This window comes from Eleginops maclovinus, chromosome 2, assembly GCF_036324505.1.
Source record: "Eleginops maclovinus isolate JMC-PN-2008 ecotype Puerto Natales chromosome 2, JC_Emac_rtc_rv5, whole genome shotgun sequence".
In the NCBI taxonomy this organism is placed as follows: Eukaryota; Metazoa; Chordata; class Actinopteri; order Perciformes; family Eleginopidae; genus Eleginops; species Eleginops maclovinus.
This window is the reverse complement of record NC_086350.1, coordinates 3,009,085-3,026,185: the sequence shown is the minus strand read 5'-3', so window position 1 is coordinate 3,026,185 and position 17,101 is coordinate 3,009,085. Positions and strand designations below refer to the sequence as shown.

Below are 17,101 nucleotides of genomic sequence, written 5' to 3'. Positions count from 1 at the left end.
AGCGGAGGCTGCACCGTGTCGGCTCATGGCCTCTTCCTGCAGTCCGGCCTCCAGCCCCAGATGGTCCTCACCACCGGGCAGGATGCTGAAGTCTTCCATGTGGTGAGTGCAAGAAGGGTTTCAAATATCTCATGATGAGTTATCCATCAGGGATTACACAATGTGAGGATCAGTCTCTGAGTCTCAATGTAAAAACTGTGGAGCTCCAAACCTTTCCCCTCTGAATAAAGAGAACTTGCTGATCAACTCTTGCTGAACAGTTATCATTTGAATGCATGTTAGGCTACTTAATGGACCTCATGAAGATTTTTAAGCAACTTATTCCAGAAGTCAAGAAGGTTTTAAGGTACTCTACATGAATTTCGACTGCAACAAACGATTGCTAGCTTTAGTAATTGCTTCCAACAGAATTCCCTGATAATGGGTAGAGGTGTCATGACTGTTTCGAAATTGGAAAAGTCAAAAAGTCAAAAGCAGTATTGTGGATTTGCCCAATTCTAGAGGTTCCCCATTATTTTGTTTCTCTCCACCATTGACTACTTGCATGTGTCAGAACTGGAAAATGCTCCTCAAGTAAAACCGTGTGACAACATATCGCCTTCCCCGAGAACCATGTGAACAACAAATGTGTCATCGAGAGAAAACTTAAAGCCTGAATGCTGCAGAAAATGTAGAGCTTGCAGAAACCAATGGAGCCAGCAACTCTCAAATCAAATCATGCAATCGGAGAGTCATGACACTTCCCTATAGGTTTCTAAAATCTGTGCAAGGCTGAAAAACATTGCTTCTTTGGAGGCTTGCTCCTGTCCCTAAAGGTGTCTCGATCTCCTTCTTGCGTCTCCTTTACGACACCCGTTCAAACATCACGTCGTAAATTAAACCACTGTTTTAGTTCAGCATTTCTTGACATAAAGCAGGAGCCTAAATTATGGTTCACTTCCTGAGTTTGGCTCCTGTGGCCCCTCGTATTGTGGAAAAAGACCCCATTACCATTAAAGAGCCTTGCCGTCACATGCATGGTTTTGTCATTATGCATACTTACGCCCACGAAAACCATCTTGTCTTGACAATGGAAAAGGGCTAAAGAGTCAGATAAACAGAAGGAGAAGGGAAATGGAAAATCAACACTCTGACTCACACACAGTAGCGGGGCGAGGATGCTCTGGCTCTCCTCACTCCGTCAGACTTTATTCTACTTATTAAAGGAAAGTGATATCGCATGCTTGAAGCACGTCATCGCTGCTCAGACAGGTCGGTCTTTACAGCGACGGCCCCAAGGTGTTTTAAACTATCCCACCCTGACACTCAGCAGGCTCTCACCACGCTGTCTGCAGACCATAAACTTGTCTGACGCATGTAGATTAATTATAAGGGCCTTAAAATGGTGTTAAACTTATATAGATGTCAACCAGGCGGTCATAAGTCTTGGTGTAAGGAATAAAGTCGTGACAAGTTTTTCATTAGTGCTCCTGGTGATCCAAGACGTTAGGATTGAGGAGCAATGGGGAATAGGAGCGCAGGGTTACTGTGGATCCTTTATAAGGACTACATTTAATCAGCCTCTCTTTCAAAAACGCAAAACAAACTGGATTTTTATGGATATTATTTCCTGGCATTGCTATTTAAAAATATCACATATTATGGTAATATCTATTTTTTTAAGCATTCTTTCTGGAGCCTCTTGCATTACAGATAGGGTCGGAGATGTTCCGTGAGTCTCCCGCAATGAGATGGTATTTATTTGTATAATTTACGTACTTCATCTGACTTTTTTGGGGGTAAAAAAATGTATTTCCTTTATTTTACTTTTGAAATGTGGACACAATTGTCAGGTTATTTTTTTGTAATTGTCATTTTAAAACACGTAAAGAAAACTCACCTTAAGCTGGAGGATCCCTGATAATTACACTATCATCGATGGACAGAGAAAAGATGCATATGTCATCTTTCCAAATGCACTTATACCCACCTGTCCGTTCATATGGGACGCAGGCAAAAATCTCATCTAGTCGAATACATGTCTTTGATTCTTCATTTATGTGCAGAAATCCTCTCTATTCTTTTAAATACGAGTACTGGCACTCAATTGTGTTGGAATTAGACTGACTTGTTCAATGAAAGTAGATAGATAGAACTGGAGGATGAAACCCTCTTTATTAGTCACATACATGCACACAGCAGAGCACACACAGTGAAATGTGTCCTCTGCATTTAACCCATCCTAGTATTGGGAGCAGTGGGCAGCTATTGCAATGGGGAGGGGGGGATTGGAGGTGTCTGGTGCCATGCTCAAGGGCACCACAGCAGGGCCTAGGAGGTGAACTGGGACCTCTCCAAGTAGCAGTCCACTTTCCATATTTTCAAGTCTGTTCGGGGACTTGAACCGGCAACCCTATGATTCCAAGGCCCTACTGACTGAGCCACTGCAGGACCCTGCCCTGCTGGAAAGATTAGTTTGTACTATGTCTCCGTGATAAAATCAGATGATGGATACGATGCAGAGCTGTGCTCCCCACTGTCTCTGTTCTTCCGTACATATTTAACAACAGAATAAAAGGAGAAGATGTTGTCCTACTTATGACGGAGACATAACATTTAGGAAAAACATCTTTTATTTAATATTTCTTTATCCGGTGTTGCCAAAGTTTTCATTTTGCAGCCACAAAGAGTATCGCTGTCTGAAATAATACCGCCGTCCACAGAAAGCACTCACCATGCTCTGTGTGAACCGACTGACCCTCCGATCCACTCTCACAGTGCACTTGGATAACGGTCTCTCAGCTAGAGTTTCATTGCTGCTGAAATGATACCAAATCCTTGGAAGAAACGGATAATCTGAGCCCCTTTTTAATCGATTGAAAAAGGCAGAAATGCTTAAAGTTTTACTGAAGAGGATTAAGATCATTTGTCTCCATAAAAATACCACATCGTTAGGAAAACAGAGGAATGGAAATGCCTTTTTATCGATGAAATAAGTCATTCTTTGTTTGGATCCATTTATCTTCTTATGAATACATCTTATTTCAGAGTAAAGCTGACATGTGTCTCAATAATTCATGAAAAAAAGCTGTGTGTGTCTATCTGTGTGTGTGTGTGTGTGTGTGTGTGTGTGTGTGTGTGTGTGTGTGTGTGTGTGTGTGTGTGTGTGTGTGTGTGTGTGTGTGTGTGTGTGTGTGTGTGTGTGTGTGTGTGTGTGTGTGTGTGTGTGTGTGTGTGTGTGTGTGTGTGTGTGTGTGTGTGTGTGTGTGTGTCGGTTAAGAGGACAAGCAGTGCTTTGTAATGATGTTATCTGTCAACCTGAAGCACACGCTGCTGCAGGTCCAGTCAGGAGATAAAAACACGCTCAGTAAACACATACACACACACACACACACACACACACACACACACACACACTGTAATACACAGCACATACTCTTAGGGAATTATGTAATAAGACTTCCATCTCAAATCTTCGTTCACAACATCCCTTTATCTCCACTCCATCTTTCTTCCCTTGTTTGTTGCTCTTTCTCACACACACACACACACACACACACACACACACACACACACACACACACACACACACACACACACACACTCCCTGCAGTGTCTCATCTTTCAGTTTCCCTTCCCCTGGTCATTGACCTGTGTTCAGGTCAGCGGTTGATGGGTCTCTGGAGAGCTCAGGCGTCGTTACACACAAACAGCGTGAACAGCTATAATCAGGTTTATGATGCAAACATCGCTGCATCAAATCTCATATTCACCTGACACGTATATAAACTGCATCTAACACACACACCCTGCATCCAACACACACACTCCTTCCCTTAAAGCAGCTATCAAGCCATCTCTGAGCACTTAACTCGCCACAACTGCTGCAGTGGAAACTCTGTGAGGGTAAACAGTGTGTGTGAAAGTCTTCAGGTGTGAATGTTTGCATGTGTATGAGGTGCCGCGGTTTGTTTGGTTGACTCTCTCTGCATCAATAAAGGTTAAAACAACAGTTGAAAGGTCACAAAGGGTCAGACAAACTGGATATCTTAAGCCGGTAAATAGGTGTTTGCAAAAACAGCAACCCTGCTTTTTAAATATCAGAAAATGCCATTTAAAAATCAGTCAGCCACTGGTTGCTATGGATAGAACAGAATAGAATTTAATGGGAATTCTTTATTGATCCCACAATGGGGAATTGTTTTGTTACACAGGTTTCAAAGGAATTGCACAAGTAAAAAATATAGAAAAATATAATAAATTAAGAACAAACAGGAAAGTAAACACCAAACATATTAACTGTCAAATATGAATTGAATATCGATTAAAAATACACAATATAAAGAATACAAATAGAACACCTGCCGTGTAATGTACTTATATAGTTTAGTGGTAAAACGTAACAAAAACCTGCTTTTTTTTCTTGATAGTTCTTGATATTTCCAGCCAAGTTTCCTTGTGCATTTCTTTCTGTAATCTTAGATGAATAGGGTCATCTATTGCGTTCCAATATACGCTTTATACGTCAACTGGTGCAGAAGCAGTGCATGTTTACACCCATTAAACCTTTAAAAAACTGTCTTTAAAACTGTGCAAATCCTTTACTCTGAAACTGTTAAATCCTGTCTGTTAAAATGTGGGGAATAAACCTGTTGGATGACTGAAAGGCAGCGTATTGAAGGGACGTTCTTGTTCATTTTTAATGACCAGAGAGAATTAGCAAAAACAAATGTCCAGCTTCCTAGAGAGAGGAAGAGCATGAAGCCTGTTTAAAATAAGGCCATCATGGCTAATGATTTAGGATGGGATCATGCCGTGTAGGGCCTCAGCTGTCGCCTTTAAATTCCTTCCAGTAAACGGGATGAGTTAAAGCTAAGCCTGGGAAGGGACAGTATAAGTGTCTTATTGTCTTAACCCTTGTAAATAGAGGCATGGATCTTTCACAAGCTGACATCCCAGAGGTTTTCCAGCGCCAGCGGAGCGGCATTGTGGGTAATGTGAGCCGGCCTCTCATCCTGCAGAGCTACGTTCGAAAACGGCCGTGCAAAAAGAGGTTCAGTCAGACAAAAATATGAGATCTTGTGAGAAAAAGTAGCTTGAGAGAGGAAGAAACTAGAGATTTAAGTACGCTAGCTGTCCGTTTTGTTTGTTAAGCATTGTGGTTCTCTTTTAGAAGCTGTAATAAATGATATTTGTTCCAGTTTAAGTTCAATTTGTGTGATTTTCTTGTCAGATATTGGTTGCTTTTGGCAAAATGTTATAACTAGATGAAAGATTTGAGTCCTGGAACATCTGGATGTTAAGATATCAAAGATACCAGTTTGAGCGCTAACCATCTCATTGGAAAAACACAGATTTGCAGCTTTGATTTGCATTATTTTACACATTTAAATCTCCAGATCTGTTTGATTTTATGGCTCTGGGGATTATACAGCTCCTGGTTAAACCCTCCTGAATGCACAGTATGGATCTTATTATTATTGGAAGTTATTATAGAAACAATTTCAGCAAGCATTGGTTCCCAGTCCCTCTGAGACTTCCATTTGTCAGCAAACACAGTGTTTTTTTTTACGGGAAACCGATTATTTAGTGTTTCTACTGGGTAACTCTCATAAATGATGGTGAATAATGAAGAAATTGGACCAATTGGATGCCTTCAAACTCAGGTCTTTTCTTATTGTTTTGATAGAGAACCCCCTAGTGGCAGAAAATGACTGATGTGCATTTAAAGCATCGACTCCATAACGTTTAAAGCCAGCAGCAGTGGTTCAGGGGTCTTGGTTAGAAATGGAGCATGAACACAGAAACGAAAACCCACCATGTGTGGACGTGATATCTGCCCTTCAGATCTCCAGTAAAGCCCGGTCTCAGCCAATCTCAGCTTTCCCACAAACATGAAAGATCTTTTCTTTTTTTTACGATCCGTCATGAAAGGCTGGCATGGCATGGCCTAAACAAAAAACACAAGTGATCTCTGCATTTTCACAGCTCACTCACAAAGCTCAGGCAGTTATTAGTATACCAGCCTCGCTTTGCACCAGTATGGGTAGATTGATTTAACTGGGGGCCCCCACCGTAGCCGGACACCTGTCGCCTGCTTTCACAGATTGCCTTAACGTGTCTCTTTCCTTTCCCATGCACCCCAAAGCTAGGGGGGTATCAGAAAGAAGGAAGGATAGGTGAACGTTTTCCAATCTGTCAGCCGTCAAGGTGCTTCAACAGCTCACAGTAGAGCTGCAAGATGGCTAATCTCACATTGGGAGAAAGAAATCGCTGAGGTCAAAAAGGATGTGGACCTCGCTCTGCGTTAAAGGACATTTTCTACTAGGTTTTTAAACCCTTTTGTGTTGCATGGTTGCATCAACAGGAAAATAAATGACTGTATGCAAGAGATTTTTTAGGCCTTTATACGCTGCATCAGCTTCAAGGTACAGCACAACGAATGGCATGGTCAAAAAATAAGCTATTGCATGGTGACTGTTTGTGGTCAGTTTAAAATACTTACCTAAAGAAGTTTCAAAAGGAAAAAGTCCAAGCAAAGGATTAAATATTGGAGATTTTGCATGTTTTTTAGAAACATGTACCAATGGATTAGTTAGAGAGTCAATTAATGATCAAACGGTCATCAGCAAAGTCTACGAAACATCAAAAATATCTTAAAGTTATCTGAAAAAAAAGGGCAGGATGCAAAACACATCATGTGCATCTTATAAAGAAGAAGAGAAGGTGGACTGAACTTGTAAAATCAAGTTAATAACTAAAGACACGGCTGAACTGGAGACTTTAAATCCAGAGTAGATCTCAGCACGGTAGGAAACTGCAGAAAAACTCTGCCGGTATAAATCACTCTAGATTTGACAAGCGCTCTTGTACGTGGGAGCTCCGTTATGACTTTGCTTTTTCGCAGGCCGTTACACTAATGATCCTTCGGGGACGGCGGAGGTTTTTGGGGGATCGCTGGTTCTCTCATCACCCCGCAGTGACTCTCTCTGCCAGCGATTGTATTTACAGCTGCTGCGGACCTCCAGCCCCTCACCTCCTCTCCCTTCAAATGAGAGGAGACGTCCACTGAACAATGAAACTGACTGAGGTTTCCACTAATTCACAGGATATTTTTCCTTTCCCTGCACCCCTGGGACTCGGGGTAGAGAGGAGGGAGGGGGAGTTTACCCTACAGTCCTGCTCCCTTTGCTCCTTATTGGTGTGTGGAGGTGTGTGTGTGGGGGGGGGGGTAATTGGATTGCTTTTGAGAGGTGCCCCAGGGCTACTCTCTCACACACACTTCAATCTGCATGCATGTGTGCTTTTAATGCTCGTGCAGTGTTTGCGGATGCACGTAACTTTTGAGTGTGTGTGTGTGTGTGTGTGTGTGTGTGTGTGTGCGCTTTCATATTGGCTTTTATGGCTCACTTGGGATATATTGGGAAGTGTGTGAGGAAGTTTTTGCAATACTACGACAAAGTTGTTGCTACTGCCGCTGGAGTAAGTGTTGAAAGTGAGATTTCAACTTGTTTGTTGGGCTTTTTTTTTTTTAGTACAGCCAACTTCGGAGACTATAGATAAAGTTCAGTTGGTGCTAACTGTAATAAAAGAAATGACTAAATCCATCAAAGCTTATTTATATAGCCAGATATCACAAATTACACAAGGGGGCTTTACAGTGTGTACAGGATACAACACCCTTTTGTCCTTTTAAAGCCTTATACACTGCCTGGCCAAAAAAAAGGTCACACTCTAATATTCGTTGGACCGCCTTTAGCTTTGAGTACGGCACGTATTCGCTGTGGCATCGTTTCCACGAGCTTCTGCAACGTCACTACATTTATTTCTGTCTTGCATTCATTTTTCGCCCAGATCTTGTATTGATGACGGGAGATTCAGACCACTGTGCAAAGTCTTCTCCAGCACATCCCAAAGATTCTCAATGGGGTTCAGGTCTGGACTCTGTGGGGGCCAATCCATGTGTGAAATGATGTCTCGTGCTCCCTGAACCACTCTTTCACAATCTGAGCCCGATGGATCCTGGCATTGTCCTCTTGGAACATGCCCGTGCCATCAGGGAAGAAAAATCCATTGATGGAATAACCTGGTCCTTCAGGATATTCAGGGAGTCAGCTGACCTCATTCTTTGGGCACGTTGCTGAACCTAGACCAGACCAACTGCAGCACCCTCAGATCGTAGCACTGCCCCCCACAGGCTCGGGACCTTTTTTTTGGCTGGGCTGTGTATGTGACAAGGTAAAACTCCCAAGACACCCCGCAGTTAATGGTGTAAAAATGGAAGAAATCTCACGGAGAGCAACAGGGAGTGATCCCTCTTCAGGACTGACAGTCGTGCAATAGATGTTGTGTGTACGGATAAAAACCATCCTAAGATGATGAAAGATGGATCCAGCAGGTGGTCAAAAATCATGTAAAAAGTGAGAAATCCACCTGTTTGTTGAGTATGTCCAACTTCAGAGACGATAGAGAGTTTATCTGGTGCTAAATATAAGGAAATGAATTAACTAATCAATCAAATTGTATTTATGCAGCCCGACGTACAGCATATGACACCTTTAATATTGTTTATTAGAGCCAGGACTCGCTTAAAAAGAAATGTTTCAGATCTGTCCTTTATGAACCGTAGGAGAAAATATAGTTAAATGATCCACATTTGACTTTTTGTCAGAGTGCAGACAGTTCTTGTTTTGCACTTTTAAAGCTTCAGTTTTTTTTCTGTTCCCCCAACAATTAAAGCCAAATACATAAAGCAACCAAGGTAAACACCGCAGGGTACAAAAGACAGACCATATTTTTGAGGAACCATTTAAATAACATAAATCAAAATGACAGAAATGATCTTCCAAGTGCCTTTTAGTAATAATACCTGGGGCGTTATGAGTAATGCAACACTTTATTAACCATTGAGCAGCTCGTGTTTGTCCCTTCTGTCCTCATGTTACACCGACCGAAGGACACGTCTGCCTTTGTAGCCCAAAAAACAAACACACACTATCGTTGGACACCACAGCGCAAATAAGAACATCGATCAGCGTACAACCAAACAAGTTCCCAGCGCACCTGTGTGCCATGCCATCACACTTCTTCTGATATTTGCCATGAGTAAACCACACTCTCCGTGATAAAAAGAAAACTCCTCCTTTTTTAATTACCAAAAGGTTGGGACAGACTGTACTGAAGACGGTTTTGTGACACCAGTAAACCCACACAGAAACAGAATCAATCACCACATAATAACCCTCCTGCTATCATGTGTCCTAGGCGTTGCAAATAATCCCGTCTTGAGTGACAGATTGAAGAAAAAAATCACCAACAAACAGGTGGATAAAGAAAGTTATTGAAAGATGAAATGTCTCCAGAAATAATGGAGTAAAAGGAGGTCATATTCTGCTCATCTTCAGCCTCATATCCGTATGTAGTGTCTCTACTTTAAAGAGTCCTCTCCTGCTGATGTTCAGGTGTGTATCAGTATGTAGAGTCTCTACTTTAAAGAGTCCTCTCCTGCTGATGTTCAGGTGTATATCAGTATGTAGCGTCTCTACTTTAAAGAGTCCTCTCCTGCTGATGTTCAGGTGTGTATCAGTATGTAGAGTCTCTACTTTAAAGAGTCCTCTCCTGCTGATGTTCAGGTGTGTATCAGTATGTAGCGTCTCTACTTTAAAGAGTCCTCTCCTGCTGATGTTCAGGTGTATATCACTATGTAGTGTCTCTACTTTAAAGAGTCCTCTCCTGCTGATGTTCAGGTGTATATCAGTATGTAGCGTCTCTACTTTAAAGAGTCCTCTGCTGCTGATGTTCAGGTGTATATCAGTATGTAGCGTCTCTACTTTAAAGAGTCCTCTCCTGCTGATGTTCAGGTGTGTATCAGTATGTAGAGTCTCTACTTTAAAGAGTCCTCTCCTGCTGATGTTCAGGTGTATATCAGTATGTAGCGTCTCTACTTTAAAGAGTCCTCTCCTGCTGATGTTCAGGTGTATATCAGTATGTAGCGTCTCTACTTTAAAGAGTCCTCTCCTGCTGATGTTCAGGTGTGTATCAGTATGTAGAGTCTCTACTTTAAAGAGTCCTCTCCTGCTGATGTTCAGGTGTGTATCAGTATGTAGCGTCTCTACTTTAAAGAGTCCTCTCCTGCTGATGTTCAGGTGTATATCACTATGTAGTGTCTCTACTTTAAAGAGTCCTCTCCTGCTGATGTTCAGGTGTATATCAGTATGTAGTGTCTCTACTTTAAAGAGTCCTCTCCTGCTGATGTTCAGGTGTATATCACTATGTAGTGTCTCTACTTTAAAGAGTCCTCTCCTGCTGATGTTCAGGTGTATATCAGTATGTAGTGTCTCTACTTTAAAGAGTCCTCTCCTGCTGATGTTCAGGTGTATATCAGTATGTAGAGTCTCTACTTTAAAGAGTCCTCTCCTGCTGATGTTCAGGTGTATATCAGTATGTAGAGTCTCTACTTTAAAGAGTCCTCTCCTGCTGATGTTCAGGTGTATATCAGTATGTAGTGTCTCTACTTTAAAGAGTCCTCTCCTGCTGATGTTCAGGTGTGTATCAGTATGTAGTGTCTCTTCTTTAAAGAGTCCTCTCCTGCTGATGTGCAGGTGTATATCAGTATGTAGTGTCTCTACTTTAAAGAGTCCTCTCCTGCTGATGTTCAGGTGTATATCAGTATGTAGTGTCTCTTCTTTAAAGAGTCCTCTCCTGCTGATGTTCAGGTGTATATCAGTATGTAGAGTCTCTACTTTAAAGAGTCCTCTCCTGCTGATGTTCAGGTGTATATCAGTATGTAGTGTCTCTACTTTAAAGAGTCCTCTCCTGCTGATGTTCAGGTGTATATCAGTATGTAGTGTCTCTACTTTAAAGAGTCATCTCCTGCTGATGTTCAGGTGTATATCAGTATGTAGTGTCTCTACTTTAAAGAGTCATCTCCTGCTGATGTTCAGGTGTATATCAGTATGTAGTGTCTCTCCTGGGACATGTCTTTATTTTTCTCATACTGCCTGTCATTTCACCCTCTGTCTGAAACCAGAGCCCAGTCTGCTCTGATTGGTCAGCTGGCCGGCTCTGTTGTAATTGGTCAACCGCTTAGAGATGTCCCGTCCCTTAGCCTGTCAGGTACAATTTGTTGGAGCGCTAGCCAAGAGAAGCACGAGTGTTACATAGTGATGTCACTATGTTATGGAAGTAAACAAAGGAGTCCAATGGAGGCGTTGAAGGCAGAGGAGGAGTGGGAGAGAAACTCCCTCTGCAGGAAACTTTTTAGGGATTTTAGCCTTTGCAGACCATTTACATGCACACACAAACCCATAAAACACTCCAGGAAAGGGAAAACCCCAAAAAGCATGATAGGGACCCTTTAAATGTTTTCACCTAGAAGTTGTGTTTGTGGATATAAGACAAAAACCTCCCGTTAAAAATTAAACCTGCCAGAGACACATCTGATGATCAAAGTAATTGTGGGCCATGGGATTATGGAGATGTCAACTTTGGAAAGGGTGTCGGAAAAGCAAAGGTAAAACAGTGTGTGTGTGGTCTGCCGGGGAGCACATGTCCCTAGTACACGCATCCTCTTTCTATCCTTCCTCACCTTAATCTGAGAAATATGGAGCCTAACATCGAGATATAAGCTGAGGTGCTGTGATCCACGAGTGAAACAGCATATTGAGAGGAGATTAAGTGGATAACAGATCCTTTTATAAACACTAATGGTCTTTTAAATGCTCCTTTTTACTGTTGCTTGTCAAGTCCGATCAACCACAGCGCTCAGATTAGAGCACCATTTATTTTCCGTGTCCACTTTCACGGTCTGTCCGCATCCATTCTTACAGTTTATAGTTTTCAATTTCTGCTTTTCTGGGAACGTTGCCCCAGATCCGGATCCATTTGGATGCTGTTTTGGAAGCTGCGTCCCAAATTTCCTCACCCCACTCTCTGGGACTTTACTGTTTACTCCATTGTGTAAGAGTGTAACGCAACAGCACTCTGTCATTCGTCAACGCTGTGTTGTGCGTATGTGGGAATATATAGGCTATAATTTATGGAGTTTTAGCAATTTCAATAACAGGATTGATGACTTTTTGACCACAGAATGTCTTTTGACTGAACAATTTCAAGATATCACTCCCTGATAAACCCTGAGAGTACAGACAATACAAGATTATCTATCTGGAATTGTTCAGCACACAAACTCCTTCCTGACCTCCACCATGCTTTCTTCTGCACAATATTTTCCTTCACCACCATCCCCTCTGGGCCACATAAAAAGTACATGCTGTATTTCCCTAATAATGGCTAATTGGGTGAAACAATTCACACACATAGAGTCCAGCTCTCAGGGAGACGTTCTGCTCATGCAGCCAATACAAGAACCTTGTTTTGCCAGTTTAATCTGGATGTATTGCATGTTATCAGTGCTGTGTGTGCCATGTTGTATCCTTCTCTGGAATGCTTGCTTGGGATATGGCCTCTAGTATTTCCATTTAGAGACGTTGACGCCCAGAAAGGAGCAAAACCCAGCTAAATGAATGAAAAAATAGAACATTTAAGCTGAGTTCTGCAGGTACACACACCAACACACAGTTCTGGTAGGTCATACGTTAGCAAATACTCTCTGCCTTTGCCATGTGAACACAGGAGACTTCCACCCTGCAGTCTGATACCTGAGACGAGATGACACACCCCAATAAAAGAGGACTTAGGGTGTTTGTGTCTCTCTGAATGAGCACAAAAGCTGCAGGGCTTACTGAACGTGGGCTGAATCCAACACGGGATGAAGAACTCTGTTGTGCCCTCGGGCTGTAAACACTGCAGTGCTTTGCATAAAAGAAGCTGAGGATTACTGCGCAGCGACGGAGGGAAGAGCTGGAGGTGTTGATGTGTGGCTCTAAATGAGAGTGTGGAAATATTTTGTTTTCCACTTGTACACGAGACCTTTTTAAGTGTAAGATCAGGTTCTTATAAGATCTGGATTAGGATCTGCTTCGGCTTTTTTTGTAGGAATTAGGCAAGGCAAGGCACGTTTGCATGTGTCTTGTATTTCCCAAAGTCCAGTTCTTCATGTGTTGTGTGTCTGTGTTCCTGCAGAGCTGTGTGTACGGGGAGAACCGGACCTCCATCCAGTGCACCACCCCCTCTCTGGCCAAACTGGCCCTGCAGCCGCCCGTCGTCACCAAGATGGCGTTCGTTCTGGATGGCTACCTAACGGATCAGTGGGACCTGATCTACGTGGAGGACCCGCTCTTCCAGGACCCCAAACTCACCTCCAAGGACAACAAGAGCATCGTGGAGCTCAAGGTGAGACTAGCTGGAAGATCCAGCTGCTACAAAGGCAACTCTAAATCTTGATTGTCCTTTTTTCTCTTCTTACGTTTGAAGAAATATCACAAAACAGCAGATTACTTTGTAGTCAGAACTGCGTCCTTTGGAATCGATTGAACATGTTGCTCCAGGAACAAAGCGCCAGACTCTTTCGGGAACAGGTGCAGAAACTCAAGACTCACAGTTTAATGTTGTGAAGAAAGAAAATCCTCACATGTTTGCTGTAGCAAATTAAGAAAGCTTCAGAAGTGCAAGTAAAATACAGACACCCTCCCACCACTCAATGTTCAGAAAGCTCTTTATGTTTCTCATACTGCCTGTACTGCAGCACCTCTTTTCACCCTCTGTCTGAAACCAGAGCCCAGTCTGCTCTGATTGGTTAGCTGGCCGACTCTGTTGTGATTGATCAACCGCTTAGAGATGGCCCGACCCTTAGCCTTACACGAACAATGTGTTGGAGCGCTAACCAACAGAAGCATGTTAGATAGTGATGTCACTGTGATTGAGAATTTTGAGATTTTCAGAAATAAACCATTTTTGTGAAAAAGTTTTCTGAAATAATTGGGGATTTTCAGAAAAAAGTGGGAAAGAAAAGTCAGAATTGTGGGACTGTGTTGTGAGAAATCCTTCAGATGAATTTGGTTGATGTCCATTCTCCTGCTCTCTGCCTCCAAATCCACACGTTCACATGCGGCGTCATCTTAAGTCCGGGTCAAGTGTGGAAGGAAACAATACTGAAAGAAAAACAGGAAGTAAAGTCTGTTTCCCAGCCCCCCCCCCCCTCCCCGGTATTCTCTCTGTTGACTTGCATTGTTCTGCCACCGAAGTCGAAGCCCTTGACATTTTAACGCTGCTTTTCAAACGGCCCCCAGAGCCCGTTTTAGGAACACAATGCAAAACATACTTTTCTTTCTTCCATTTCTGTGTTGACTGCTGCTCGACGGTTTGTGGCAGCTGTTTCTGAAACCTCTCGCCGGGAAACCTCCTGCTTTTTTTACTCTTTTTTTTCCCAGACGTGACCTTGGCCCCGATGCTAAATCCACCAACCTCTTTCCCTCCCTCCCTCCTTCATCCCAAGCCCCTTACCCAGAGTGGGGGGGATGGTACCAGGCATCGCACTACAACACATTTAACGCCATCCGATAACCCTGCCCTGCGATGGCCTCCACTATAGGAGAAAATACTGGGCTCATTTAGCGCCATCTGATAACTCGAGCCCCAGAAATGGCTTTCAATAAAAGACAAATAAAGGGATATTTTGAGTGACAGCCCCCACCAGAGTGGCGGCACTTTAAACCAGCCATGCTGTTGGTTTTGGAGTAAAGCCAGGCTCTTATCGCTGCACATCGCTTTATGGGAGACTGTGAAGCATCCAACTTCCAATTAACTTCCCAACATTTGATTTGGAGTGACTGTGAGAGCTGTAATAACTGTGTGTGTGTGTGTGTGTGTGTGTGTGTAGTATTGTCGCGGATACAGCCGGGAAACAAACTGAAGAATCATTGTGTGTTGAGTGATTGTTACGATTCTCTTTTTGTGAGCAGGAGCTGCTACTTGTACTTCATTTGAGTATTATTACATGTGCTGCCCCTTTATACTCCTCCACTGCAATTCAGATAGAAACACTGTACCTTTCACGCTGCATTTTTACAATTGTAGTAACTACAAAGTGCTTTTAAACCAAAAACTGAAATAAGAGCAGCACTACCCCCTCCCCTTCTCAGGTAATGAATAGAGCAACACTTAATTCCAACAGAATCCACTCAAATAAAATAAATGTACTTAAATTAAAAACCAAATAAAAAAAGTTAGAAGAGTGTGTGTTTATTAAATATCCGAAATGTGCTCCAGATTGACTAAACACTGAATGTGTTTGTGATAGAAATAATACGACATCATCCTCTAAAATAATATATTTTGCAAAATGATTAGTTTTACTTTTGATGCTTGCAGTATATTTTGCTCATAATGCTTCTGTGCTTTTAAGTAAAGGTGCTTGTAATGGAGTATTTTATAGTATTATAGTCTATAGTATTTCTACTTGGAGTACTTTTCCTTACTGCAGGACATTCTGCTCCAAGTGCTTTTCAACATTTGCATCAGAATAAAGACCAGAAACACATAAAGTGCTCAGAGAAAGCAAGACTTTAAAAAGAACAACAAATAAAAGTGCATTAAAGGTCTTAAAAAATCCCCCAAAAGACGTTTTGTTGGATGATGTCGTTACAAAGAGTTGTCTTTTTGTATCCTGATTGAGAGCAAGTGTGTGTAGAAGTGGTTTGTGTTGCTCAACTTAAAGAGTGCCACAGTGCAGTGTGTGTGTGTGTGTGTGTGTGTGTGAGAGAGAGAGAGAGAGAGAGAGAGAGAGAGAGTGCAGGAACAGGTGCGAGCCTCCACTCTGTGTCAAATTGGAAAATCCCGAGCTGTCACGCAGGGAATGTGATCATTCTCTTTATTGCCTTCTGCTGCACTCAGACAAGTGTGTTTATGTGTGAGAGACAGAAGTGAGAGGGGCATGAGAAGGGGAAAACAAAAAGGAGTCTGAGAGCGGAGAAAAAGGACAAATTAGGCTGCGTTGTTTCCCGTCAAACAACACACACACTCTCTAACTCGGGTGGACGAGCGCTGTGTGTGTTTCCAGTCAGATCTCAGTCAGAGGTCACATGAATAGAATACACTGCTCAGTGTTACTCATATTAGGAAGCAGCAAACTCCTTATAAAAACCATGAATCATTATTAGATCTGCCAGTTTTTGCTCTTCTCACTGACTTCTCTCAAGTCTTTTGCGACAGATTTAAAATTAGTACTGTTGCATTTATGTAGATCGACCTAACTCTTTTAAAGAGGACATGTCTCCATGCTTTAATGTTCAAAAAGCTCTTTGTGTTTCTCATACTGCCTGTGCTGTGGCACCGCTTTTCACCCTCTGTCTGAAACCAGAACCCAGTCTGCTCTGTTGTGATTGGTCAAATGCTTAGAGATGTCCCGCCCCTTAGCCTATCACGTACAGGATAGTAAACAGAAAATGCAGCAGCTACTAAAATATGGCTTCAGGCAGTAAAAACATTGTGTACCCGCTCACTTACTGTCCTTTCAAAATCCAATAAGTAGTTTAAAAGCTGCTGCACATGTAAACTTTGAAGAGTGTGAAGGGTACAGAGGTGTGTAACTCAGGTGTGTGATAGATTTAATTAAAGCAGCCCCCCACTCGCCATCTTCGCCACCTCTCCTACTTGCAATAGAGCGTGCATGTCCATATATAGTGAGTAACTGGACCTCAGGGCACAAAAACTCTCGACTGTGCGCCATGCAGGCCCAGTGTTCATGGTATATAGACTGTGTGACCTTAGTATGATGAATAAGGTCCCTCTGAAACCTCCAGTCAGGGCTCAAGTGTCTCACAGATTTGCATCTTCACTCAAACTTTAAAAACAATGTCTTTCACAATAGTTCTGACTGCCTCAAAGTCAAATATTATAAAGTATAATCGGATTAACGATTCCCCTTCATTTCCTGAATCCTCTAAAGATAACGCTTCTCATTTCGAGCACGATGACAGACAGACAACCTCCAACAACATCGAAGGAGAGAACCATGAAGACCTCACGTCCCGTGGCTGATATGCTAAACAGTGGTCATCAAAAACTAAGAAGTGCTCTTTACTTGACTCTTTTAAGACCTGAAACACAAAGTTTAAGACTTGCTGACTTGACTTGAATCCAGACTTTTTGCATTAGGTTTGGACTTGAGTGCTAAGACTTTAAACCAATGCGTGAATTTATTAAACAACGACGTTCTGGCAGC

General features: G+C 42.4%; 1 protein-coding gene across 2 annotated transcripts in view; it reads left to right on the top strand.

Annotated features, from left to right (window-relative positions):
- Positions 1-17,101, top strand: part of met (MET proto-oncogene, receptor tyrosine kinase) — a 76,878-nt gene that overhangs the window by 36,284 nt on the left and 23,493 nt on the right. For both annotated transcript variants that reach the window (XM_063912487.1, XM_063912477.1), the window contains exons 10-11: positions 3-102; positions 13,063-13,272. In XM_063912487.1, coding sequence (XP_063768557.1) covers positions 3-102; positions 13,063-13,272 — 310 coding nt within the window. The remainder of the gene's footprint in view (positions 1-2; positions 103-13,062; positions 13,273-17,101) is intronic.